The sequence below is a fragment of the Oncorhynchus keta genome, chromosome 3, assembly GCF_023373465.1.
Source record: "Oncorhynchus keta strain PuntledgeMale-10-30-2019 chromosome 3, Oket_V2, whole genome shotgun sequence".
In the NCBI taxonomy this organism is placed as follows: Eukaryota; Metazoa; Chordata; class Actinopteri; order Salmoniformes; family Salmonidae; genus Oncorhynchus; species Oncorhynchus keta.
In genome coordinates this window covers 8717257-8743312 of record NC_068423.1, presented here as the reverse complement: position 1 = coordinate 8743312, position 26056 = coordinate 8717257, and the positions used below count along the sequence as shown (strand labels likewise).

The following is a 26056-nucleotide window of genomic DNA, read 5'->3' as shown; positions in this document are numbered from 1 at the left end:
TCTGTTCAAAACTAAAAGTGTTGTTTGTACAAGTAGCGTGTAGCTTTTGATGTTTGCACCGCGTCTCCTCATTCCTGCGGCCTAATTCTGATATGGTTACACCATCACAAAGATGACTTATCTGGTGCAGTCAAATCGCACACATTTGTGACACCAGAACATAGGTGATATGTGTCTAAGAGTGGCTATAAACTATGTGCCAACTCGCCTAATGCACACCATGTTCACTTTCATTTGTTCCGTTCGTATCATATTGAGGATGTCACAAGTCTCCATTATGCATGGTGTGGTCCATGTACGATGGCTTAAGTTTGTCTGTCTGTCAACATGGCCTAGCTGTCTCTCATAGCCATTTACTGTAGACTATAATTAATCAGGTGTTTGTTTGGCCTGTGTGTGTGTGTGTGTACGTGCGTGTGTGCGCGCGCGTAAATCACAGAGAGATGCGGAGAATGCTGAGAGATTGTTTCTTTAAGACCCATTACCTTCCAATCCGACAGAGGGGGATGCTATGGTAAGGTGGTGTAGCGTTGCTCCCCGCTCCCTTATGCCGTTTGTGGAAAGGAGAGAGACGGGGGGAACCATATATCCGGGTTTTTGAAAGAGGCAAAATCAGCGGAGATGGATCCGAAGAATATTTAACGTCAGATTTGAGCAATATGGATGTCGCGTGATGAATGTGGTAAGGATGGAACTTCCACCACTCCTCGCAACCCATTTTTTTTATGGCATGAATTGAGAAAATATGCACGCGTTATTGTAACGGTCCAAATGAGTCCGTGAAAATGTGTGCGCGTTTGTGTGTAGCCGATAACCAGTTATGTTTATTGTAATGTCGGAAGGCAGGGGGAAAGCGTTTTGGAGGGAGGGAAATAAATAAAATAAATGATTCAATGCTCGGAATGTCAGGCATTGACAGGTGCGTTAGCAACACACACCGCGATTTATTTAGGGCGCGCGCGCTCGCTCCCTTTTGCGTTGGCATACAGTTAGGTGAGGTGATACCTAGAGAGAGAGAGATAAATATAATGTTGTCTACATTTAACAGCATATGTAGCCGTTATATGCATTATCTAGTTTATTATAAGCCTATAATAAACGAAACATCGTAGCCTATATGCTACCTTTAGGAAGCAACCAATTCCAAGAATATTCTTATCACCATTCTTGTCTCTTGTTTGTCTCTGGACTAAATTGTATCCAAAATGTGTGACATGCAATTTTCGAACCCGTTCTGTGTATTTCTGTTGTCCATACACCGAGTAGCCTATATCCTATGCCATGATGAGAGTTAACCATCGAGATATCTTAATGCAAACTGCGGATGTTTTTATGAACATAGGCATGTCTCAAAATCATGGACAAATACAGGTAGTGCGTCGAGGCTATTCGTTTATACGAATGTAGTAGTAGTTGTCTGGGGCTGTTTGTGTTTTATCAAATCGTCTTTTTTCTTCCATACATTCAGAAATGGAGGTATATCTATGTCCAAACGCGTCATTTTCAGCACTGAAACACCGTCGGGGATGCGATTAAAGGCATGTTTGATTGGTTTCCGTTTCTAGCTGCCAAAAATCAGTTATTGATTCCAATGATGCGTTTCGTGGTATGAGATGGATGGAAAGAGGCTGTGTTGTATTCGCTCTTGTGGATAATGTGACACAGGACAAACAACTGCCATATCAGTCATCATTAATGCGTAAAAATGTAAAATATATCATTTTTCTGTGTGTGTAATTGCTGTGTATACAGACTCAAATGTATGTTGAACAGATCATGCCCCTCTTTCTTCCATTGTCGGCAATAGTGAAAGGCAGGAGCCACACTCCTCCCCGCCCCAATGTCTGGTGAACAATGCTGTTTTTGCTGCCTTGCTCTTTCCTTCCTTCCTCATCTCACTCTCTCTCTCTCTCGATCATTTTATACTTCCCTTAACCCCCCCATTGGTATACAGCTTATATTTTAGTAACCTAATGCGGTTCAAGATTGGGGCCTGCTCCTAATTGGCCATATAGAGAGCAACCATGAGATAACTCACTATTCTCGACTGGGAACAACCACAACCAGCAACGTGAGAGCTGTGGGTTGTTGACAAGAGATTATGAGGAGGATGATGAGGATGATGACAATAATGATGATAAATAGTATACAGAGATAATTTAGTAACTCTTTGATGATATTAGTCCACGTGACATATTAGTCAGTGTCTCGGTCGCATAAAAGACAATGGTGCTAGATGACCAACTAGCTTTCATAAGCCGAGTATGCCTAAAAGCAGTTGGCCCTATTTGTCCTTTCCTTGCTATAAAAAATGATGGAAATATTATCACAAGCCCAACTGTCTTTGACTCTATATAATAACGTGAGCAGGTTTGTCGCCTTTGTATCCTTGTGTCAGCTATTTTTATTGCCATTAACATGTTTGAATAGCCTACCGCACAAATATAATGAAAGTACTACTACATTATTATTGGGATGATGTTTTGCGGAGGAGCCTGGCTTGGGACATGTCTAGTACTGGTCCTGAAGTGCAGAGGCTAAAGGGCAAAGGGCAATATGCCTGGTTGTCCAGTCTGTTTGTGCTTTGAGCTTATGGCAGTGTTCTACATTGCTTATCAATGTGTCACCGTAAATATCCATCTATATAGTCTGTCTCTCTAGTCCCTTTTACAGGAAGTGCACTGGGCATCACTACGTTCCTCTACCTCAGAGCTGAATCAGGTGTGTCATTGCTGGGCTGGAACAAAAGCCTGCACATCCAGTAGCTCTCCGGGACCAGGGTTGGAGACTACTGCATGAAAGAGGGCCTTGGTGGTCCTCCTCAGCACTCCCGAATGAGATGGAAGAGGCTGAAATAGCAGCAGCAGTAACTCATGTGCAATAGGTGCTGGGTGGGTTACAGTTAGCCAGACATCACCCTCCTGGCAGGTCATGGAGGGAATGCTGGCTAAAGTGGATACCCAGACTGACTCATGGTTCTGATGGCCTGACTTGCCCTATCTCCAACTGGACAGGTGTGAGAAATAAGCTTGAAGTTGTAGTCTGGGAGTTGTAGTCTTCCCGGACAGCCCATTGTTGTTACTGTACCAGTACTAGTTTCTCTCAAAAAGACTACAGAACCAGCATGTGCCGGTGTGCTCCCCGGTCCGGAGAGGCGAGGTTCTGGAACTGCCTTTAGATTACGTTACATCAATACAATACCTTGTATCACATTTACATTTCATAATACAGAAAGATTGAGAATAAATGTAAGGGAATCAAAAGTCAAGAACGTCCAACGGTTCACCCCCTACCACATTTCGTTTCAATGGCTCTTCTCCCTTTCAGCTCCATTCTAATTTGTTGAAAGACTATCTCGCTGGAAACCAACATATTTTTCATTGTCATTTGGCACCGGGTTTTCCATACTTGTGTGTTTATTATACGATGAAACAGGAAAAAAACTCTGCAGCTTTCCAGGACCAGGCTTGGTGACTTCCGGTCTTGTTTTGTCTCGGTTCATCACAGAGAATACACTAATACATATAACACGCACTTCCTTGAGCCTGAGGTGTTTGGGCCATTCCTGCATGTTGTCAATAACAGGGCCATGTTCAGTAGGAAGAAAACATTTTGAAATGGGGAGGTGCCACCTGAACTTGTCCAATAAGAACACTGTTTGTTTTGTTTTCCATTGCAAAACATTTAAAACATTTGCCCTTGTCACGTCCTGACCTTAGTTCCTTTTTTATGTCTCTGTTTCAGTTTGGTCAGGGCGTGAGTTGGGGTGGGCATTCTATGTTGTGTTTTCTATGTTTGTATCTCTGTGTTTGGCCTGGTATGGTTCCCAATCAGAGGCAGCTGTCGATCGTTGTCTCTGATTGAGAACCATACTTAGGTAGCCTGTTTTTCCCATTTTGAGTTGTGGTGATTGTTTTCTGTTTAGTGTATGTCACCTTACAGAACTGTTTCGTTTCTTCCATTTCACTTTGTTATTTTGTTTTGTGTGTTCAGTCAAATAAATTATGAGGAACACTTACCACGCTGCATATTGGTCCGATATTTCCTACTCCTCCTCAGACGACGAAGTGATTCGTTACAGCCCTGCTGAACATGACCCATGCCCTGTACATTAAATTGCGTATTTCGGGTTATTATCGGTCTACACTTACAAAGAGTTGCAGTACAAGGTTTCTGTTTGTGCCATTGTCTTACAGTAGTAGTAGTATTGGCCTAACTTCTATGTTGTTGTATACAGTGTGTTAACTAAGGTGGGACTAGTGTGACACTTTGTCTATCTTCATTTCTTTCAGCTATCGCTCCCGGTGCTGTGAAGACCCAACCAGTGGACCAAGTCGGAAGGTGGGCCTTCCTCTCCTGCGGCCCCTCCCCTTCCTCACCCTCAGCCAATCCTAGATTCAAACCACAGCCCAGTTTCCCATAGATACTTTCTTACTGCTTTGGTCCTTCAAGATCACATAGTTCCATCATGGTAAACAAAACTCAGATTGTTGCATAGTAAGAAAAAGCTGTGAGAGAGAAAAATCTGTGAGAGAGAAAAAGCTGTGAGAGAGAAAAATCTGTGAGAGAGAAAAAGCTGTGAGAGAGAAAAATCCACTAGGCCTATTTGTTGGTGTTGTTTTGGAGAAAATAAGTAAGGCAATAGATAAAATTAGAGAGAGTGAAGAGGAAGCGTTGAACACGACTGGTTGAAAGCTATTTTTGCCGAAGAAAAAAAGCAACAAATTCTCTTTTTAACACTGTCATTTCAGTGATGAGATTAACAGGCTCAAACAGAAGCTCGCATGAAAGTGAGGTAACAGATTGACATTCTGTCCACGAATCACACATACACGCACTTTGACCTACGGAACCCCTGCACACAGGGCTTTTGCGTAAACAAGCACTCCTAACATAGACGTTTTCTCCTGGAGCCCACCACACTCTCTCCAGTCTCATGATGATGTGTGAGGTGATGCCCACCATTTCGGAGGACGGGCGAGGAGGAGGCCCCTCCTCTCCTGGGGTTGGGGCTGGGATTGGAGGCCCTGGTGGGGCCATGGGGGGAGGGGGCTACGGTGGCCGAGGGGAATCCAGGGGCGGGGGTGACGAGGGAGGCAGCACAGGGAACCTGGAATCCCTGATGGTCAACATGCTGACCGAGAGGGAGAGGCTGTTGGAGAGCCTGAGGGAGACCCAAGACAGCCTTGGGACGGCCCAGCTACGCCTCAGAGAGCTGGGCCACGAGAAGGACTCCCTCTCGAGACAGCTGTCCATCGCCCTGCCACAGGTACAATATAGTGTGTGTGTGTTTGTGTGCTTGTGTGTGTGTGTGTGTGGTGCAGTTGTGTTTGGGTGTGTATTTGGGCGATATCCAGATTTTCATACCGTCATATCGTTTCTGTACCGTGTATTACCGAATTTGCACACAAGGGGCGCTTGTGTGCAAAAAAACATATACTAAACAAAAAAACATATACATTTACATTTAAGTCATTTAGCAGACGCTCTTATCCAGAGCGACTTACAAATTGGTGCATTCACCTTATGAATTAGGGATCTTGATCTAGGAGGATCTGCTGTAACCAAGAAGCTTGATCTTGACATCTAGCCACTTAGCTAGCAAGTTACCAAACCGAATGCATAGCTGGAGGCCTGAGGTGGATATCATTTATTACATCTTCGATTGCTTATAGCTATACATAACTTATAGTAAGAAGCAGTGGCGTAGCACGCACCCACCAACCCCGTCAGTATTTTGAAATATCCCGGTATACGGTATAAACGGTATTATCACCCAGGCCTAGTGCGGGGGGTTGTGTATAGTACATCGGTGTACGAGTGTGGGTACTGTCAGTATATGTTCATGTGACAATGTGGGCGTGATTGGCATGTCCAAGTGTGTGTGTGTGTGTGTGTGTGTGTGTGTGTGTGTGTGTGTGTGTGTGTGTGTGTGTGTGTGTGTGTGTGTGTGTGTGTGTGTGTGTGTGTGTGTGTGTGTGTGTGTGCTGTGTGTGCGCGTGTCTGTGGTGTGTGTGTGTGCTGTGTGTGCGCGTGTGTGTGGTGCGTGCGTGTGTGCGACCGCATGTGTGTGTGAGTGTGTTCGTACGTGCGTGTGTATGTGTCAATTGCAGAGCCAAGCTGGCTCGAAAGAAGTCCCTGTAGTGACAGATCAGTGTGCTCCATCCACCACGTAGAGAAATAACTATAGGCTGTAGACAGGGACATCAATTCATTCTACTACTGCCTTTTTAGAATAGCCACACTGGTATTGTGCTTACACATGGAGAGGATTTGTGCTTGTGTTCCCTTTTTGTCTTTTTGCTCCCTTGGTTGTTTCAGCATTTTCTTTTAGCAATTTTTAATCTCAGAGTGAGGGATTTTTTTTGTTTTTTGTTTTTAGCACGGTCATAACCATACAGTTATTGGCAATAGCTTAATAGGGAATTAGACATTAGTACTATATTCATATTTTTCATTAGATTGACCTTCATGGCCACCATAGGTGGAGGGCTAATCTTCTTCAGTGGGTATATTCTCCCTCAAAAAGATGATATTTAAATCAGGTTCGATGAAACATATATTTGTTAACCCATCCTCTACCTGGGCACACACACAGCTTATTGTGAAAACTAGATTGTGGAACAGTACCCCAACACCGTTCTGTGATTTGAGATTGGAGCTTATACGTTTCATATACACTATAAGTACACAGCACACATTCCGTACAATAAACAAACAAACGTATGTGCTAAATGGCATATATTATTATTATTATTATTAACTGTACAGTATACATATCACACGACAACCTATTTGGACCATGTGATAAAGGGTATGTTTGTATGTCACTCTTTCAATATGAGTGCTAATGAATGGAGCCCATGGTCTATCCAATGACCATACAGTCAGATAGCGAGAATAAGAGAGAGATGGAATAAAAAAGAAATGAGAAGAGATGCCAAGTGAAATTCAGAGCTTTAACCCAAACGAGGACCAATCCCAGAAGGCCGAGCGCCAACGGTCCTACTGTGTCACCATCTGTATACTCCCCCTTCTCTTATCTCCGATTTGCATTTCGAATGCAACTGTTACTGTGGCTTTGCGTTGCAGCGTGACACGTCGCCGTTGCAGTCCTCTAGTCTGAAGGTAATCAAGTGGCTCTTGTGCCTCAACAACAAAGGTTCTAAACCTTGTGCCTACAAAATGAAGCTAAAGTTGTTGGTGTTTTTTTCCCCCTCCAAGTAATTGAGATCATCTTTTTTTTCCCCCGGGAAGGCTTGTGATCATAAGGAATAATTAAACGATGGTTGTGTGTTATATTACCTTGTGATGGCAATACTGTTGTTGACAGTGTGTTCCCAGTTTTGCACTGTAAGTGACACGTCAATGCTGTGAGTGTCTCTCGCCTCTCCATTGCATTTCAGTGCAGTGTCATTGTGTAACACAGTGATATAATCCTTGAAGGCCAGTTCACAGAGGAGGTTACGAGCCTGAGACTGATAGTGCGTGTGTGTGTGAGTGAGTGAGTGAGTGTTAACAGAGTTGGTTGCAAACCTTGCAGGTCAAAGTATATTTCCTGTCATTTTGCGTCTACTTTGATTGTGTGCATGTGAGCATGTTACAGTTCGCCCATATTGTTCATGAATGTTATGTTGCTTGGGGGCTGTGCAGGAGTTTGCTGTGCTGACTAAGGAGCTGAATGTTTGCCGGGAGCAGCTACTGGAGAGGGAAGAGGAGATTGCTGAGCTCAAGGCGGAGAGAAACAACACACGTGTAAGATGTTTATCGGCCATTTTACTGACTAGCACTCTCACAGCAGTTGTGTTTGTTCTTTCTCACACATCATAGTTGTGGCATCGACTTCGAAATACTCGTTCTTCTCCTCCCTAGTACTCACTTTCACATTTTCTCCTTCCCTCCTTTTTTCTCCACGTGTTTCTCCCCCTCCTCTTTCTGCTACATGCTCTTCCAACCCTCTCTGCTCCCTCTAAACAATCTTACTCGGTCTTTCTGCCACCTTTCCTTGTCTCTCTCCCTCTCCTCCCCCGCCTCTCTTACCTTCTCTCTCCTCCCTTTTCTTTCTTTTTCCTCTCCTTTCTCTTTCTCCCCTTTTACTTCGCCTCTCTCTCCATCTCCATCCTTGCATCTCTTACTCCTCTGCCTCTCTCTCTTTCTCTCTCCTCTTCTACCTCAATCACTTTATCTCTCTCTCCTCCCGCAGTTGCTACTAGAGCACCTGGAGTGCCTTGTGTCTCGTCACGAGCGCAGTCTGAGGATGACGGTGGTGAAGAGGCAGGCCCAGTCCCCGGCGGGGGTCTCCAGTGAAGTGGAGGTCCTCAAGGCCCTCAAGTCCCTGTTTGAGCATCACAAGGCTTTGGATGAGAAGGTGGGCGACCAGGCTGCCATTTTGGGGTCTCCATCCCAACTCATAAGCAGCTACTGTAGCTTTCTCTCAACAGTCATGTTTGTTTGTTTGTTGCTTTGATGAAAAAGATCCATACAGACACATTTCTCAGCGTTTCTCAGTCATTTCTTATTTTTCGGCCCATCAGGTTCGAGAGCGACTCCGTGTGGCCCTTGAGAGAGTGACCCTTTTGGAGGATCAACTACAAGCGTCCGCTCAAGAGGTAAAAGCCATACGGGATACACATGTTTTATTAGAGCACGTTAATGCTCCATTTCACGATAATAAGAAAATGCATTCAATATATTTTGTTCACCATTTTACCTCTCTTGCAGGTGATCTCTTTAAGAGACCAAATTAAAAGACGACAACAAGGGTTGGACGGCGGGAAAGACGTAAGGGGGGGGGGGGTCGTGCACGTCGTTTCCAGTGTTTGTGTTTGTTTGTGTCCTAAAGTTAACAGCAGCACGTTAGCAGATAACTGGCGTTATGATGCCGTTTTCTTCCTTAGTCTGTCTCTTTGATCGCCAACCGTCTGATGATGGGTCTAATTCATCTTGTTCCCCATCGCTCTCCTTTCTCGATGCCATCTCCCCCGGCGACAACAGCGCCTACCCAATGGACCCTCCTCTGGATTGGACGACGGTGAGATCGACAGACAGAGAGAAACGGAGATAGAGCGGCAGAGAGCCGAGCTCTCCCAGCTGAAAGAAAGATTGGCCCTTATGTGTCGACAGGTTGGTTTGAGATAGAGAGAGAGAGAGAGCGAGAGAGAGCGAGAGAGAGAGAGAGAGAGAGAGAGAGAGAGAGAGTATGTAGCCTGCCCTACATGTAACGGTATATGTATGCATTGCCTAGTTTATAATGAACCATAATCTAGCCTATACCGTTATGAACCATTCCCAAGAATAGTGTGTGTGAGAGAGAGAACAAGGGTGAAAAAGAGAGAAGAGGGAGAAGAGCGATAAAGAAAAATAGATTTGGGTTGGGGTTTGTATGAAGATTGTTAAAACCAGTTCCCCTCTTCCCTCTTGTGGACAGTCATAGCATTGCATCTGTTCTGCAAAAACCACACAGTGCATTACAGTCTTTTTCTATGTAGCTAACATAAACCTGCCTCTGCCCAAACCAGTGCTTCGCGTCTTCACTCATGAAGGCCCTCTGTTCTGTTATGGTCCCTTATTGTCCCTTAACCATCGTATTGCTCTTCCTCGTGTCACGTCAGGTTGGGGAAATAGAGGAACAGCTTGCAGCCGCCAGGAGGGAAGTGACGAAGTCGGAGGAGGCCAATCAGAAGCTCCAGAGGGATGTGAAGGAGGTATGTCAGGCCAATCTGTTCTTGGCCAAGACCTTAGATCAGGGGTGGGCAAACCTTTTGGCTAGAGGGCCACATCGGGATTATGAAATTCTACTAGGGGGGGTTTCTTTGTCAAAATTGATTTGCAGGCCAGAAATTAGGCAGTTATTTACAAAGTAAATACGCCCATTATCATTTCTACATACTCTCTACTCAGTTTTAGATGTTCAAATGTAGCATTTATTTCACACAAAATAATAATTCCCCCCCCCAAAAAACAAAATAACAATAATTGGCTGGCGGGCCAGATGCGATCCACGGGCAGTAGTTTGCCCACACCTGACTTAGATTCTATCAGCTCCCGGGCCTCTCTGTTCCAGCGACTGTTCCATCCCACTATGTTCTTCCAAAGCAAATATCTCAAAGCACAGAGCATTGGAATGCCTGGTATGAATTTGGGGGAAAGAGGCATTTATGAGTCATATTCATCATGGCTATTCATTTCAAAGTCCAAACAAATGGCTGTACCAATCCCAGATTGCTCATTTAATAGTAAATGGTTTATATTACATAATAAAGGCCTATTTAGCTACTTATATTACACATGCGTGCCTATATTGTGATACCTATACTAAAGTTGTACCTCTTGGCTAGAAAACCAAAGAAGAACCGTAAGTGACAAGAGAGACAAGAGGACCTGTGCACGTATACAATGACGGAACACACGTGATAATGAATAGTCAATCAGTAGTCAATTCTGAATGTGCACATTCCCCTGTTAGATGTTTAGGTTGCCATTTGATGCTGTTCGGAGTGGTACAGTGTGCCATGTTTAATTGATGTGTTTCTTTGGATGTTTAAAAACATGCTTCGCTGTGTCTCTGCATCATTCAGGCTCTGTGCCAAAGGGAGGATATGGAGGAGAGGATCACTACATTAGAGCGCAGGTAACCCTCTTTTTAACACGATTTCTAACACCCGGGACTATGGTGCCAAACCACCAGGTGTTTTCCTCGTTATCGGAAAAGTTGTCACCAAGGTGTCACCAACACCTGTACCTCGCAGCTTACCTCTTTATCTCGCCGTTTTATCTCACTGTTTGGGGATTTTCAATTGTCACAGCGCACTGCAAGAGTTGGCTTGTGTCTCTACATGCTGTGAAGAGTGGAAGTTCATAACTAATGGTCAGGGATGTAGAGGAGCATAAATGCACTTAAACATCATTTAGGCGCCTTTATATTGGTGAAAAGCGTTTACGTTCCTTTCGTGCCAAATAGCTTTTGCGTTTATAATGCTTGCTGCCGGTCATCTTGACCGACGTTCATCGTTGGTAATATCCCCCCCCTGCTAACAATGTGTCCATGTCGTTTGCAGGTACCTCAGTGCTCAGAGGGAAGCAACCTCTCTACATGACGTCAAAGACAAGCTGGAGAATGAGCTGGCCAGCAAGGAGTCACTGCACAGACAGGTAATTGGTTAACGAACGACTACGAGCGTGGCTTACATAGATGTACAGTAACCCTGTGCAAACGGATAGGTTATATCCAGAGTAACGTCTTTTAATACTTAGAGCCTGATTCTTATGGCCAATTTCCTAGATCTAGATTTATCTTTGACAGGTAAATCATTCTGAAAGGAGAATCTCCATTGAAAGGGTTGTGTTAGTCCAGGGCAAGGCTTAATCCGGGTGCAGAAAAACGTCCCTCGGACTCAGACTTGGATTTTAGTACAGCGTATCAGAATATCTCAGACTTCATCCGCTCTCTTCCCTCCTCTCTTCCTGTGTGTTGTCAGAGTGAGGAGAAGAACAGGCAGCTCCAGGAGCGTCTGGATGACGCCAAGCAGAAGCTCCAGCAGACCCTGCAGAGGGCCGAGACACTGCCCGAGATCGAGGCCCAGCTCGCCCAGAGAGTGGCTGCCCTCAACAAGGTACTGTCGTGTACGGGATGTCTGCGTTCGCGGTCTTCATCCTGTTTTCAAGTGTGAATCGGAACTGTCTGTCCGTGGCACTGTTTGTTTTGTCCATCCGTCTCTTTTCCACATTCTACCTGAATGCATCCGTCTCTGTTTCAGTCTCCCGTGTTTCCTGTCTGTCCGTCTGTCCGTCCGTCTCTTTTCCACATTCTACCTGAATGCATCCGTCTCTGTTTCAGTCTCCCGTGTTTCCTGTCTGTCCGTCTGTCCGTCCGTCTCTTTTCCACATTCTACCTGAACGCGTCCGTCTCTGTTTCAGTCTCCCGTGTTTCCTGTCTGTCCGTCTGTCCGTCCGTCTCTTTTCCACATTCTACCTGAACGCGTCCGTCTCTGTTTCAGTCTCCCGTGTTTCCTGTCTGTCCGTCTGTCCGTCCGTCTCTTTTCCACATTCTATCTGAACGCGTCCGTCTCTGTTTCTGTCTCCCGTGTTTCCTGTCTGTCCGTCTGTCCGTCCGTCTCTTTTCCACATTCTACCTGAACGCGTCAGTCTCTGTTTCAGTCTCCCGTGTTTCCTGTCTGTCCGTCTGTCCGTCCGTCTCTTTTCCACATTCTACCTGAACGCTTCCGTCTCTGTTTCAGTCTCCCGTGTTTCCTGTCTGTCCTTCTGTCCGTCCGTCTCTTTTCCACATTCTACCTGAATGCATCCGTCTCTGTTTCAGTCTCCCGTGTTTCCTGTCTGTCCGTCTGTCCGTCCGTCTCTTTTCCACATTCTACCTGAACGCGTCCGTCTCTGTTTCAGTCTCCCGTGTTTCCTGTTTGCCCGTCTGTCTGTCCGTCTCTTTTCCACATTCTACCTGAATGCGTCCGTCTCTGTTTCTGTCTCCCGTGTTTCCTGTCTGTCCGCCTGTCCGTCTGTCCGTCTGTATGACCTGAGTTGTCCTCTTATTGGCAGCCAATCTATCATTCAATGTGTTAGTCTGAGTTTATGTTTGATCCCATGTACAGTCACTTCCTCTCGCTTCTCTTTTATAGGCAGAGGAGCGCCATGGGAACTTTGAGGAGCGACTGCGACAGATGGAGGCACAACTTGAAGAGAAAAATCAGGCATTGCAGAGGGTAATAATTCTCTGTTTGTTTGTCCACTTGCCTTTTACTAAGTCTCATGCGGGATTCTGACAAGTTGCGGCGCATTATGCCGCGTATAAGTGGTGAAGTGTTACATTGTGTTCCGTACCCTCCGTTTTGGCCAATCAGTTCAAACCCAATCCTGTCTTTGTGAACTGTTTGAACTCTTATTGAAACCAAAGTTGGTTATTATTTTTCTCCTTCACATCTGTTTTCTACCTTGACCCCCCGACTGTGTCCTTTTGTCTACGTTTCAGGCAAGGCAGAGAGAGAAAATGAACGACGAACACAACAAACGCCTCTCGGACACGGTGGACAAGCTACTGTCCGAGTCCAACGAGAGACTGCAGCTTCACCTCAAAGAGAGAATGGCTGCCCTCGAGGAGAAGGTGCTCTAAAGCTTTGTTAACCATACGCTAAGTTAAGCTAAAATTACCATTAATGCTCAGTAAGTCTTTTTATTTTTTTATTTATCAACGTAATCAACAGCAAACATGAGTCAACTTGGCACAATCACTCCTCCCCTCATTTAGAATTCCCTGTCAGAGGAGCTCGCAAACATGAAGAAAATCCAAGATGATCTGCTAGCGAACAAGGTACATATCTTCCCCTTATTGTATCCAGTCGGGTCAGGTTTCATTATGTATGTTGTTGCTGTACTTTACATCGGTGTTACATGTGATGAGCACATCAGCTGTACTTTATACCGACATAAAACTGTCAGGAAGACTTTGGACTGCCTTTTTACGGCTATACACTGACTTTTGCAAACCCTTTTTGGAATAATAGGGTAGGTAGTTTATGCTCACTCTAACAAGAAAAAGGTTCCTGGAGTTGTTCAAATTGAAACTGTGGGGGGCCCTATAAGTTCTTCCTTTTAATGGATACTCAAATTAACCTCTTGAGGAATCTTTTTGGGGTTCATATTTGAACCCCCCTCCCCTGTTGTTATCATAAATAATAACAATACGCACAACAATAACACAGTGTTTTAGTTCTCAGCGTTTATTTTGATTTTAGTGGCAAAGCGGAATTCAAATATGAAATATGAGGTAAACTCCCAGCAGAGCCCCACGTCCAATCGGTATTTCATCTGGCGTGTGGATGCTAATGTGTTGATGTTCTCCGTATCCATAGCCAGAATGAATTTGCAGTGCATGTTGATCGAACAGGTTTCATGTTGTGTTCATCGGAGGTGGAGGGAGGGTGAAGTCTGTGAATCCCAAAATGTTGTAATTATACAGATTAACCAAAACATGCGTTTCGTACCTTGGTGTTTGTGGTGAATGTGAACGATGAAAACTGTTCTGATAATGGTTTTCATACCCACACCGTGTCCATAATGTAAAGGCCGATGGGATATTCATTGAAGAGGCAAGGGAGGAGGATGGTAAAGGGGATCTGCATGACGTACCAATACCAATTGACATACCTTTGTATGCCGCCTCTTCTACCTGCAGACACAGACACAAAAGTGAGCGGTTAGCCACCCAACACAGCTAGCCTTCAACACAGCTAGCCTTCAACACAGCTAGCCTTCAACACAGATAGCCTACATATTCATACCTTTTTGCTTGATTGATATCCACTGGATTGTGTCCATTTTAGAAAGATTTGCACAAATATGAAAAGATAAACGGTATCATAAAACAGTATGAATTTAGATCATACAAGGGACCAAACGTACCTTAAATTGAGGCGATCTTTACATCTTTACAAGTGCCTGCACCTGCTGTCTTTCAAATCCAAATGTTTCAGTTTCCTGCAAGAACCCCCACCAACTAAGTAGGTTCCTCGATGAACCCCTCCTCCTATGGGGTTCATGGAAGAACCTTTTGGGGGCAATCGTCAGTGCCAAGAACCCTAAGGTTCTTCGAGGAAACGTTGAGGATCTTTGAAGAACCCTTGTTGAACCACTTCACTTCCTCTTTTATCATCGCACGGGTTTATGTGTTTCGCTGCAAGAACCGGAGACCAGTCACACTGCTCTGCACCGACAACAGTGTTTTGAGACCTAGACATTTGGGATCAATTAGTTCTGTCTGTTCTTTAGTTATTCTTGCCTGCTTCCGTATCCGTGCTTTGTTATGTTCTTTTAATAGGGCAATAGATGCATGTGAAAAAAAGGTTGAAACTTTTCTTTTCCTGGAATATTATGCCATCCTGTACTGTACTCTGCTCCCGTCTCTCTCTCCTAGGACCAGCTCATAGCTGAGCTGGAGAGGATTCAGCTGGAGCTGGATCAACTGAGGGGCAGGCCTGGCTCTTCCTATTCCAGGTTAGCCACAATGGAGCTTCAAGGGTATTTATAAATACTTTTAAAACTTTTTTTAGAAACGCATCAAATTAACACATTTGTTCTCTCTTTCGAGGGAAAACTAACACTTTACCCTTCGTAAAATAGACTTTCTAAATGTTTTTTCAAAAATATTTAGCAAAGAGACGAACAGGACAAAGAGTTGATTTTAAGTTTAGGTTGTTATTCTCACTTTCTGTCAGTTGATGTAGAATTCGATTTTTTTCTAATGTAGTGAATGTAACGAATAAACCATTGTTGTGATTAAGGATCAAATGTCACAATAACTCAATTTGTTTGAATATTTGAAATATTTTTTTTCATTCAAAAAGTTAATTTTATTCAGGAAATGGCGGCAATACATTTAAAAAAAAAGTGCTATAACGAATAAAGCAATTTTATTTTCTCATCTCATAAAATCTCACAAACTCTGTAGGACGAGCAACGTGAGCTCACTTCCCTCCACCCTTTTTCGAAGATCTCTTCCAGGGAGTGCCTCAGAGCTCCGTTACCCCCAAGGTGGTGGCTCCCTCCCAGCCGGCTACGGCAGCTCCTCCAGTGGCGTGGTGGTCCGGAGGGCACACCGCGGCCGATGGGCTCCCCCCAGGGATGACAGCAATAAGGTGAGGATCTCATCGACTACCTACAGGACTGTAGCTCCCTGGTGGCCTGGTTCCATACTGTAAGGGCTATAGCCAACCTGCGAAAAGAAAACAAAAGAAATGGTGCACACTTATGGCTCCAATGCAAAAAATATATATAAATACCAACGTTTCGACAGCTATGCTGTCTTCATCAGGGTTTCAACTCCTAACTCCTGTCCCACAACATACAGTATAGAACCAGGCTAGCTCCCTGGGTGGTGCCTTATGTGTTTTCATTATTTGTGATTGACTTGAGTGACCTGTCACTCCTACACATGGGGGCCATTTTGTTTGTGTTGTGACTTTATAAGCGGGGATAAAAGTAGCTAGCAGCATTGCAAGTCATGTTGGACTGCCTGTAGGAAAAACATGACGAGGCAACCTTTCATTTAATCATCTCTACTTTTTCCCCTTTCGCTTAATTCTTTCATACTTCCTTTCTTTCTGTCTCCCTCCTCTCTCTTGTTTCTCTCTCCTCCCCGGTCTCTCGACAGTATGGAGAGTGGGACAGTGGCAACATGCTGGGTCCCGGGTTCGAGGGGGGAGTCGAGGGGGGCTGCTCAGATGACGAGGACGACAGGGAGACCCTGTTTGGCTCGGAGCTGCTCTCGCCCAGTGGACAGACGGACGTACAGACCCTTGCCATCATGCTGCAGGAGCAACTGGAGGCCATCAACAAGGAGATCAAGTAAGTATTTAGCTACACCGCAAACAGGAATAATGGGTTTTTGAGGTCTTAAGACACCTACAAATGCCTCAGAAATACCAAAGAAGATTTGTGAGGCGGTAAAGAAAAGTAGTGTACGCCACTCCAGGTTCAAACCAGAGCCTGGGGAGCTCTGCCTAACCAGTCAATCACACTACTCTCTCACTTGAGTATCTTAACGAGTTATTTTCTGACAATCTAATCTTGTAGCTTTGGCAAGGATGTGTGTGTTTCCCATCCCAGTTCACTCCTCGCCCTGCAGGTTTTTACAGACATCTCCCCACCCTATTCCTGCAACCCTTCTAGTTTAGTGTACCTGTACGCACAACCCATATGGAATTCTGGGTCGCTGGTAGCGTCTGGAACTGCCGATCTACGGCCAATAAGGCTGAGTTCATCTCGGTCCACGTTGCCCTTCAGTCCCGACACTTTTTGTCCCCGACTGTGACATGGGTTTCCCCAGAGAACACTGCGACTCCAGCTGCTCTCACGTCGTCAACGTGTTCTCTCATAGTTCGAGGGCATCTGGTCGTCAGGGTGGTGGCACAGGGCTACTCATTTCTGCTAAGTGAAGATTTTCTCTTCCTCTCTCATCTGTCTATCCTCTCATTTGAATTCCATGCTGTCACTGTCACTTGTCCACTCAAGCTTAACATTGTTGTCATCTATCGCCCACCAGGTGCCCTTGGAGAGTTCCTCAATGAGATTGACACCTTGATAAGCTCCTTACCCGACGATGGCTCACCACTCATTGTAATGGGTGACATTAACCTCCCGACGCCTCATTTCAGTTTATTTCTTTCCACTCCTGTCCTCTTTTGACCTCACCCTTTCCGGCCACCTCTCACTCACAAGGCAGGCAATACGCTTGACCTCATCTTCACTAGAGGCTGTTCTCTTACTGATCTCGCTGCAATCCCCCCTCCTCCCCCACCATATCTCTGATCACAACTTTATTTCCTCCAACCCTACCCACTCAGCCCTTACCCAGATGGTCATCACTGCGTGCTTACAGAACAGGGCTTCGGGCAGCTGAGTGGAAATGGAGTAAAATTAAACTTCCGAAGGACCTATCATCCTCCCAACTCCCTCCTCTCTACCTTCTCTTCCTCTGTATCCGCTGCTAAAGCTACTTTCTAATACTCTACATTTCAAGCATCTGCACCCAACCCTGTGAAACTCTTCTCCACTTTCTCCTTCCTCCTCAATCTTCCACCTCCTTGCCCTCCACTTTCTCCTCCCTCCTTCATCTTCCACCTCCTTGCCCACCCTCCTGCCTCTCTGCGAACGACTTTGGAAAAAAGGCTGACGACATCCGCTCCCCCACACACAGAACTGCGAATAATGATGTCCGGCCGCCCGACAAAGTTAGTCAAAGCTGACTCTCTATCCTCTGTTCTCATCCTCCTATATCTATCCTCTGTTATCCATAAGAGTCTCCTCTCCCCTCTCAGGGTTGTGCGTCTCAGGCTCTGCACACTCCTGGATTGCATCCTACCTGGCAGGTTGCTCCTATCAGTTGGCATGGAGAGGATCTGCATCTGCACCACATGGTCTCACTACTGGCGTCCCCCAGGGCTAAGGTCTAGGCCCTCTCCTCTTTACACTGTCACTCGGCTCTGTCATATACTCACATGGTCTCTCCTATCATTGCTATGAGGATGATACTCAATTACTTTCCGCCTTCCCCCTTCTGACAACCAGGTTGCGACACGCATCTATGTGTGCCTGGCAGACACCTCAGCTTAGATGTCGGCCCACCACCTTAAGCTCAACCCTGACAAAACAGAGCTGCTCTTCCTCACAGGAAAGGCAAACCCGCTCCAAGACCTGTCCCTCACATTGGACACCTCCACAGGTTTCCCCTCCAAGAGTGCAAAGGGACTTGGCGTGACCTTGGACAACACCCTTGTCGTTCTCTGCAAACATCAAAGCATTGACTCGCTTCTCCTCACACTCCACTGGCTTCCAGTCGAAGCTCACATCATCTTCAAGACCCTGGTGCTTGCCTACGGAGCAGCAGGGGGAACTGCACCTCCTTACCTTCAGGCTCTGCTCAAACCCTATATCCCAATTCGAGCACTCCGTTCCGCCACTTCTGTTCGCTTGGCCCTCCCACCCCTCGGGTAGGGCAGCTCCCTCTCAGCCCAGTCAAAGCCCCTCTGTCGTGGCACACATTTTTTTTTAAACCAAAAATCACTTCTCTTTTCCCAATAGCACTGACTTTGCTGATAAATACTTTGGTCAGGGAAAATGTACTTGACACGATTGTGATGTGTTGTTGTCTCACCTAGCTATCTTAAGATGAATGCATTCATTGTAAGTTGCCCTGGATAAGAGCATCTGCTAAATGACTAAAATGTAAATGTGAATATAGACATAGCTACAAAAACAATATGAGTTCCTAGAATAGGTGGATGCTCACACTGCTCCCCCCAGTGAAGAAGATGAGACTGATATTTATTATGGACAACTTTTTAAATTATTGTTTTATTGTTCATCTCATTATTTTTCTTTGCCAATGCCAACTTTGCCAATGAAGATAAAATACACAATAGTGTTCAATCCTTGTTGACAATGCCACTGGAAGGTAGGCCCATAGTACAGATTAGCATTACTGCACTCGCGGAACGGGCTGTGGCGAAAGTTCAGAGTTCTAGGAGAGTCGCATCAAGGCCACCCACAACGTCCTCATAAGAACTGCAAGACAGAACTGGTGACAGTTTGACGTCTGAATCACTGAATAACTCTGTCAGTCTATATTAAATAATCAGGAACAATAGCGAAGTGAAGGACTAAACCAAATCAAAATAGGGGGTGCCACAACGACGGGACATAATTACAATCTAGAACCCAAACTAGAACCCAAACTCAATCTAGGACCCAAACTAGAACCCAAACTCAATCTAGAACCCAAACTAGAACCCAAACTCAATCTAGAACCCAAACTCGCTCCACTAGTCAAGAACACACAAGCACACACACACACCAGTAATTCTACCACCATCTACTAGTAAGCTACCACAGCAATTCCTGGCCTCATCTTCCTCAATTATGTTCGCCTCCACACTTCAACACACATAATGTTTGGACAAGCTCACCAGATTCCCAGTAGTCGATGGACCCTGTCGAACTCCCAGTGAGCGTGGTACACGTGCCCACCATCTGCTTCTTTCCATCTGCTTCTTTCCGTCTGCCTCTCGTCCGTGCTTGCTTCGTCACTGGTTCTGTTAGACTGGTAGCTAACTGGCTGTGGCTGTTGCGGTAGCGTTTGATGCTGTAACGAGTGCGGGAGGAGGGAGAGAGAAAGGTGTATCCTTCCCTCGTTACAAGGGGATCCAAGCAGGTGCGCCCATTCAGATAATCAGAGGCAACCTAACACGAGTTCGGTTCACACAGCAAAAGGGCTGGTTAACAGCATGAGATTAACACATTGTATACAAATCACAATAAACCCCATATGAAATATCTTCTGTTCCCATTCAATGGGTGATCCTGAGGTCAATTCCACATTCAAAAACACATATCTAAAATTGACCTCTGCCTTTGCTGTGACCAAACCAGGAGTGAATACCGCAGATACAGAAAGAAAGACTCACACAAGCATATTATTAAGGTGTCCACATCACCAACAAACTATCATGGTCCAAACACACCAAGACAGTTGTGAAGAGGGCACAACAAAACTAACCTTTATAACTACAAATGACCTCGACTAACCTGTACCCCCGCACATTGACTCGGTACCGGTACCCCCTGTATATAGCCTCGTTATTGTTATGTAATTTTTATTGTGTTACTTTTTGGTTAGATTATTATTTTAAAAATTAACTTGGTTTACATAGTAAATATTTTCTTACCTCTACATATTGAACTGCAATGTTGGTTAAGGGCTTGTAAGCAGTAAGGTTGTATTCGGCGCATGTGACAAATACAATTTGATTTGATTTGATTTTGATACCACAAACATTTATTCCTCATCTCATTGCGGCTATCCTCAGTTTAGGAGTAAAATGATAAACTGAGTTATGTTCACTCTTTTTGTACCCTCTCCTCTCCTTAACTCCTCTCGCTCTGTTTTCTCCCTCTCGCTTCTCCTTTCCTTACTTTTCCACTGACCTCCACTTGCTTCCTCCGTCTCATCTCTCTTCCTCTCCTCCCCTTTCTCTTTTATTCTCTCTTTCCCCATCTCCTCTCAGGCTGATCCAGGAGGAGAAGGAGAGCACTGAGCTGAGGGCGGAGGAGATCGAGAGCCGGGTGAGCAGTGTGGCCCTGGACTCCTCTCCTCTCCCCCCCTCCTCACTAGGTGGGGGCAGGGACAGCGTGGGGAGGGGCTACATGACCCCCTCCCTCACCTCCTCCACCCTGGCCTCCCCTTCACCCCCCAGCTCTGGACATTCCACCCCCCGACTGCCACATTCCCCTGCCAGAGAATCAGACAGACAGGTAAAGTACCTTACGGCTGTGGCTATCTGTGATTGGAAGCATCTTGCATTTCAATGTATGTCTTCGTGGTTGTGGCAACCCAACGGGTAAGGCTAATTGAAATTACATCATAATGTCAGTTTACATTAAGAACTGGTTGAGATGGTGCTGACGGAGATGGTCGACTTGAGAACAAGATGGATGAGCTTCGTTTTTTGAGTTTCCCACGAATGGGACATGAAAAGTTGCAATATTCTATCCTTTTCAGAAATTTGGCTGACGGGTGATATGGACATACAATTTAAGTGTTTCTCCATACCTCATTGTGCCTAGACAGCAGACTCAGGCAAAACCAAAGGGGGACGGGTGTTCCTCCTTGTAAACAACAACTGGTGTGCTGCTTCAAGCTTTTGCTCACCTGAACTAGAATACCTCGTGGTAAATTGCGTACCTTTTTATCTACCAAGAGAGTTTTCATCTCTAATCATCACTGCTGTCGACATTCCACCACAACATGAGAATGGCACTAAGCAGGCACTCAACGAGCATACAAGGCCCTCCCTTGCCCCCCCTTTGGAAAATCAGACCATGGCTCCATCCTCCTGCTTCCTGTTTACAAGCAAAAACTCAAACATGACGTACCAGTGACATGCTCAGTACAGAAGTGGTTCGACGAATCAGATGCTAAGCTTCAAGACGGCTTCAATAGCACAGACTGGAATATGTTCAGGGATTCATCCGATAGCATTTGGGAGTTTACCACATCAATAAGTGCAGCTTCATCAATAAGTGCATCAACGACATCGTCCCCACAGCAACCGTACATACGTGCTGCAGAGAAGGTTGTCCTTCTGGAAGATTCTCCCATCTCCACAGAGGAACTCTGGAGCTCCGTCAGAAAGACCATCAGGTTCATGGTCACCTGCCTGACCAAGGCCCTTCTCCATTGCTCAGTTTGGCCTGGCGACCATCCCTAGGAAGAGTGTTGGTGTTTCCAAACTACTTAAATTTAAGAATGATGGAGGCCGCTGTGTTCTTGGGGACCTTCAATGTAGCAAAAAAATGTGGTACCTTTCTCCAGATCTGTTCCTCGATATAATCCTGTCTCTACGGACAATTCCTTCGACCTCAGGGTTTTTTTTTTTTCTCTGACATGCACTTTCAACTGTGGGACTTTATATAGACAAGTGTGTACCTCGGGCCTATTGGGTGGCGCAGTGCTCTAACCTCATAGTCTACCAATACCGGATCCGGGTTCGTGACTATGGCTCAAGCTCATTAGCATAACGCACAATGCGAAAAAATATTCCTAAAAATATTTAACCTCCACACATTAACAAGTAAAATAGCTAAAATGAAAGATAAACAAGTTGTTTATCTACCCAGCAAGTCAGATTTCTAAAATGTTTTACGGTGAAAACATAGCACATATTTATGTCAAACCACCACCACAGACATAGCTCATTTGCATAGCCAAGTAGGAAAAAATATGCAATCAACAAACGCAGGATTAAAAGAAAAATCATTTCACTAACCTTTTGAAATCTTCATCAGATGACAGTAATATAACATGTTACACAGTACATTCATTTTTTTTTCAATCTGCAATATATATCCATAAATCTCTGTTTACAATGATGCATCGTTCAAAAAAATGCTACTAAAATGTCAGGAGAAATGCCGATAGCTCCGGCAGATAACGTCAGCTAACAAGGAATACACATCATAAACTTTGACTAAATATGCATGTTTTACATATGTATAGGAAGATACACTTCTTCTAAATGCAATCGCTGTGTTACATTTATTTTTAACGTTACAGGTTGCGTTCACTAGGCTATACTAGGAGTCAGCGCTCCAAAAGTAGCATTATCGCTCCTCTATCTTGGAGTCGACAGAAACCCCAATTTACCGCATAAATATTCCCTTACCTTTGCTGTTCTTCCATCAAAAGACCTGGAAGGGATTATACTTACCAAACCAGCGTTTAGTTTTGTAGTCTGTGTCTTTCGGTTCTCAAAATAGCCACATTTCGGTCGAAATGTAGGCAAAATTCAAGTGGATGCGCACCAAAACGTCGAAATTACATATTATATGTCGAGTAAACTTGTCAAATTATGTTCATAATTAAGCTTTAACATGTTATAAAGGTGCACAGAAATCGTGACGACGAACAGAAACACACACGTCGTTTAATCGATCCTGAAGAAAACCCGGCCAGAGCGCGCGCGTAACAGTCACCTTTTTTTCGCTTGGCCGTGAGGTTTCAGCTCGCTCAAACTCCTGTGAGCGCGCAATTCTCACAATGAGAAGCCCCATTGAAAGCAGGCTTCGCGCTGAACACGTACAGACTGTTCCCAGAGCGGTAGCTGTTTGGGAAGTGCGTGTGAGATGACGTCAAAGTTGGGCCAACTTTTTCCATGACAAGAGAGCATTTGGGATAATGCATGCCCTGAGATTTCTGCTTTACATAGAGACAAAATTTAAACGGTTTTAGAAGCTTTAGAGTGTTTTCTATTCGATAATATTTTTTATATGCATATATTAGCAATTTTGGGGAAAAATATTTTCAGTTTACTATGGGCACGCACTTTCTCCAACAGGGGCAGTATAGAGCAAGAGTTCTAAGAGGCTAGGGCACTGCATCGCAGTGCATGAAACGTCACTACAGCCCCGGGTTCAATCCCAGGCTGATTCACAGCCGGGCATGACCGGGAAACCCATGAGGTGGCACACAATTGGCTCAGCGTCGTCCAGGTTAGGGGAGGGTTTGGCCGGCCGGGATTTCCTTGTCCTAACACGCTCTAGCAACTCCTTGAGGTGGTCCGGGTGCCTGCAAGCTGACTTTGGTCCCAGTTGGATGATGTTTCCTCCGACACATTGGTGCGGCTGGCTTCCGGGTTAAGTGAGCAGTGTGTCATGAAGCAGTCCAGCTTGGTAGGGTCGTGTTTCAGAGAACGCATTGCTCTCGACATTTGCCTATCCTGAGTCAGTACAGGAGTTGCAGCGATGGGACAAGTGATACGCGGAGCAGCACAGGGGAACCCGAGAGCAGACTCAGACCAGGAAACAGGAATGAATGAACCAAGATATTTACTGCAACACAGGGAGAGAGGAGTGCAGGTCAGACGAAGCTTGGGTGGGTTGTAGGAAACCAGATGTGGAGGCTGAGGTTGGAGTGAGCTGGGTTGAGACAGGGTTAACAGGTCCGAAATGAAATCCAAGGAAGTGATGGTGAGCTGAATCCAAAACAGGGTAGCAGGGTGGTGAGAGGAGACGGGTACCAGAGTCAGAGCGGAAAAACTGCAGTGAGAGGATAACAGCGTCAGGCAGGGAAACAGGCACAGCAGGGAAACTGGATCTTGAATAATCATAAAAGGCTAGAAGCATAATACTGACTGAGCAGAGATTATGATCTAGCAGAGTGGAAGTGGCAGGACTGAGTATTTGTAGAGGTCTTGATTATGGAACGGGTTGCAGCTGGTGGGGAACTGCTCTCACTCCAGCACACCTGTTTCCAACCACACACACAGAGAGAAAGGGAGAGGGAGAGGGAACTGGGGGAATGGCTGCAGGTCAATTAGACACTGGATGTCCACTAGGGGGTGTGGCAGGAGCAGATGTGACAACAAGACTTTAACTACCAATTGGATATCATGAAAAAGGGTTAAAAAAATACCAAATAATAATATATATATATACTGTGCCTTGCAAAAGTATTCATCCCCTTGGTGTTTGTCCTATTTTGTTGAATTACAACCTATAATTTAAATCGATTTTTATTTGGATTTCATGTAATGGACATACAAATAATAGTCCAAATTGGTGAAGTCAAATTAAAAAATAACTTGTTTAAATAAATTCTAAAAAATGAAAAACGGAAAAGTGGTGTGTGCATATATATTCATCCCTTTGCTATGAAGCCACTAAATAATATCTGTTGCAACCAATTACTTTCAGAAGTCACATAATTTGTTAAATAAAGTCCACCTGGGTGCAATCTAAGTGTCACATGATCTGTCACATGATCTCAGTATATCTACACCTGTTCTGAAAGATCCCAGGGTCTGCAATATAAGGGTTGGGTTCTAAAAAATATCTGAAACTTTGAACATCCCATGGACCACCATTAAATCCATTATAAAAAACATGGAAAGAACATGGCACCACAACAAACTTGCCAAGAGAGTGCCGCCCACCAAAACTCACTGACCAGGCAAGGAGGGCATTAATCAGAGAGACACTCGACCACTGCTACTCTAACTTCCACGATGCATACAAGGCCCTCCCCCGCCCTCCTTTTGGCAAATCTTACCATGACTCCATCTTGTTGCTCCCCTCCTATAGGCAGAAACTAAAAACAGGAAGCGCTCGTGCTTAGGGCTATCTAACGCTGGTCTGACCAATCGGATTCCACGCTTCAAGATGCTTCGATCACGTGGACAGGGATATGTTCCAGGTAGCCTCCGACAATAACATTGATGTATACGGACTCTGTGATGTTGTACCCACTGTGACTTATAAAACCTTCCCTAACCAGAAATCGTGGATTGATGGCAGCATTTGCGCAAAACTGAAAGCACGTACCACCACATTTAATCATGGCAAGGCGACTGGAAACATGACCAAATACAAACAGTGTAGTTATTCCCTCCGTAAGGCAATCAAATAAGCAAAGTGTCAGTATAGAGACAAAGTGGAGTCGCAATTCAATGGCTCAAACACAAGACGCATGTGGCAGGGTCTACAGACAATCACGGATTACAAAAAAAAAAACTGCCCCGTCTCGGACATCGACGTCTTGCTCCTAGACAAATTAAACAACTTCTTTGCGTGCTTTGAGGACAATACAGTGCCACTGACACGGCCTGCTACCAAATACTGTGGTAGCTCTTCTTCTCCGTGGCCGACGTGAGTAAAACATTTAAACGTGTTAACCCTCGCAAGGCTGCAGCCCCAGATGGCATCCCTAGCGGCATCCTCAGAGTATGCGCAGACCAGCTGGCTGGAGTGTTTATGGACATATTCAATCAATCCCTATCCCAGTCTGCTGTACACACATGCTTCAAGATGGCAACCATTGTTCCTGTTCCCGAGAAAGCTAAGGTAACTGAACTAAATTACTAAATTACTAAACGACGAGACAGCCTACAGGGAGGAAGTGAGGGCCCTCGGAGTGTGATGTCAGAAAAATAACCTCTCACTCAATGTCAGCAAAACAAAAAAGATGATTGTGGACTTCAGGAAACAGCAAAGGGAGTGC

At 45.1% G+C, this 26056-nt stretch overlaps 1 protein-coding gene and 1 long non-coding RNA gene across 7 annotated transcripts in view; one reads left to right on the top strand and one right to left on the bottom strand.

Moving 5' to 3' along the window:
• Positions 1 to 500: 500 nt before the first annotated feature.
• Positions 501 to 26056, top strand: part of LOC118365030 (liprin-alpha-3-like) — a 42800-nt gene continuing 17244 nt past the window's right edge. For 5 of the 6 annotated variants that reach the window (XM_052488205.1, XM_052488210.1, XM_052488201.1 and 2 more), the window contains exons 1-18: positions 501 to 682; positions 4293 to 5269; positions 7654 to 7755; positions 8204 to 8368; positions 8535 to 8609; positions 8722 to 8781; positions 8995 to 9123; positions 9612 to 9704; positions 10578 to 10630; positions 11058 to 11151; positions 11478 to 11612; positions 12630 to 12713; positions 12980 to 13111; positions 13256 to 13318; positions 14921 to 15024; positions 15455 to 15641; positions 16157 to 16350; positions 20568 to 20814. In XM_052488205.1, coding sequence (XP_052344165.1) covers positions 4937 to 5269; positions 7654 to 7755; positions 8204 to 8368; positions 8535 to 8609; positions 8722 to 8781; positions 8995 to 9123; positions 9612 to 9704; positions 10578 to 10630; positions 11058 to 11151; positions 11478 to 11612; positions 12630 to 12713; positions 12980 to 13111; positions 13256 to 13318; positions 14921 to 15024; positions 15455 to 15641; positions 16157 to 16350; positions 20568 to 20814 — 2250 coding nt within the window. In that variant the 5' untranslated portion in view covers positions 501 to 682; positions 4293 to 4936. The remainder of the gene's footprint in view (positions 683 to 4292; positions 5270 to 7653; positions 7756 to 8203; positions 8369 to 8534; positions 8610 to 8721; positions 8782 to 8994; positions 9124 to 9611; positions 9705 to 10577; positions 10631 to 11057; positions 11152 to 11477; positions 11613 to 12629; positions 12714 to 12979; positions 13112 to 13255; positions 13319 to 14920; positions 15025 to 15454; positions 15642 to 16156; positions 16351 to 20567; positions 20815 to 26056) is intronic. The other variant, XM_052488216.1, reaches the window with a different exon arrangement.
• LOC118365037 (uncharacterized) lies at positions 13719 to 20364 on the bottom strand. The gene is made up of 5 exons (XR_004821707.2): positions 20229 to 20364; positions 19470 to 19645; positions 15475 to 15718; positions 14049 to 14176; positions 13719 to 13935 (listed from the first exon to the last, which is right to left on the bottom strand). It is a non-coding gene; the product is annotated as an uncharacterized LOC118365037 (long non-coding RNA).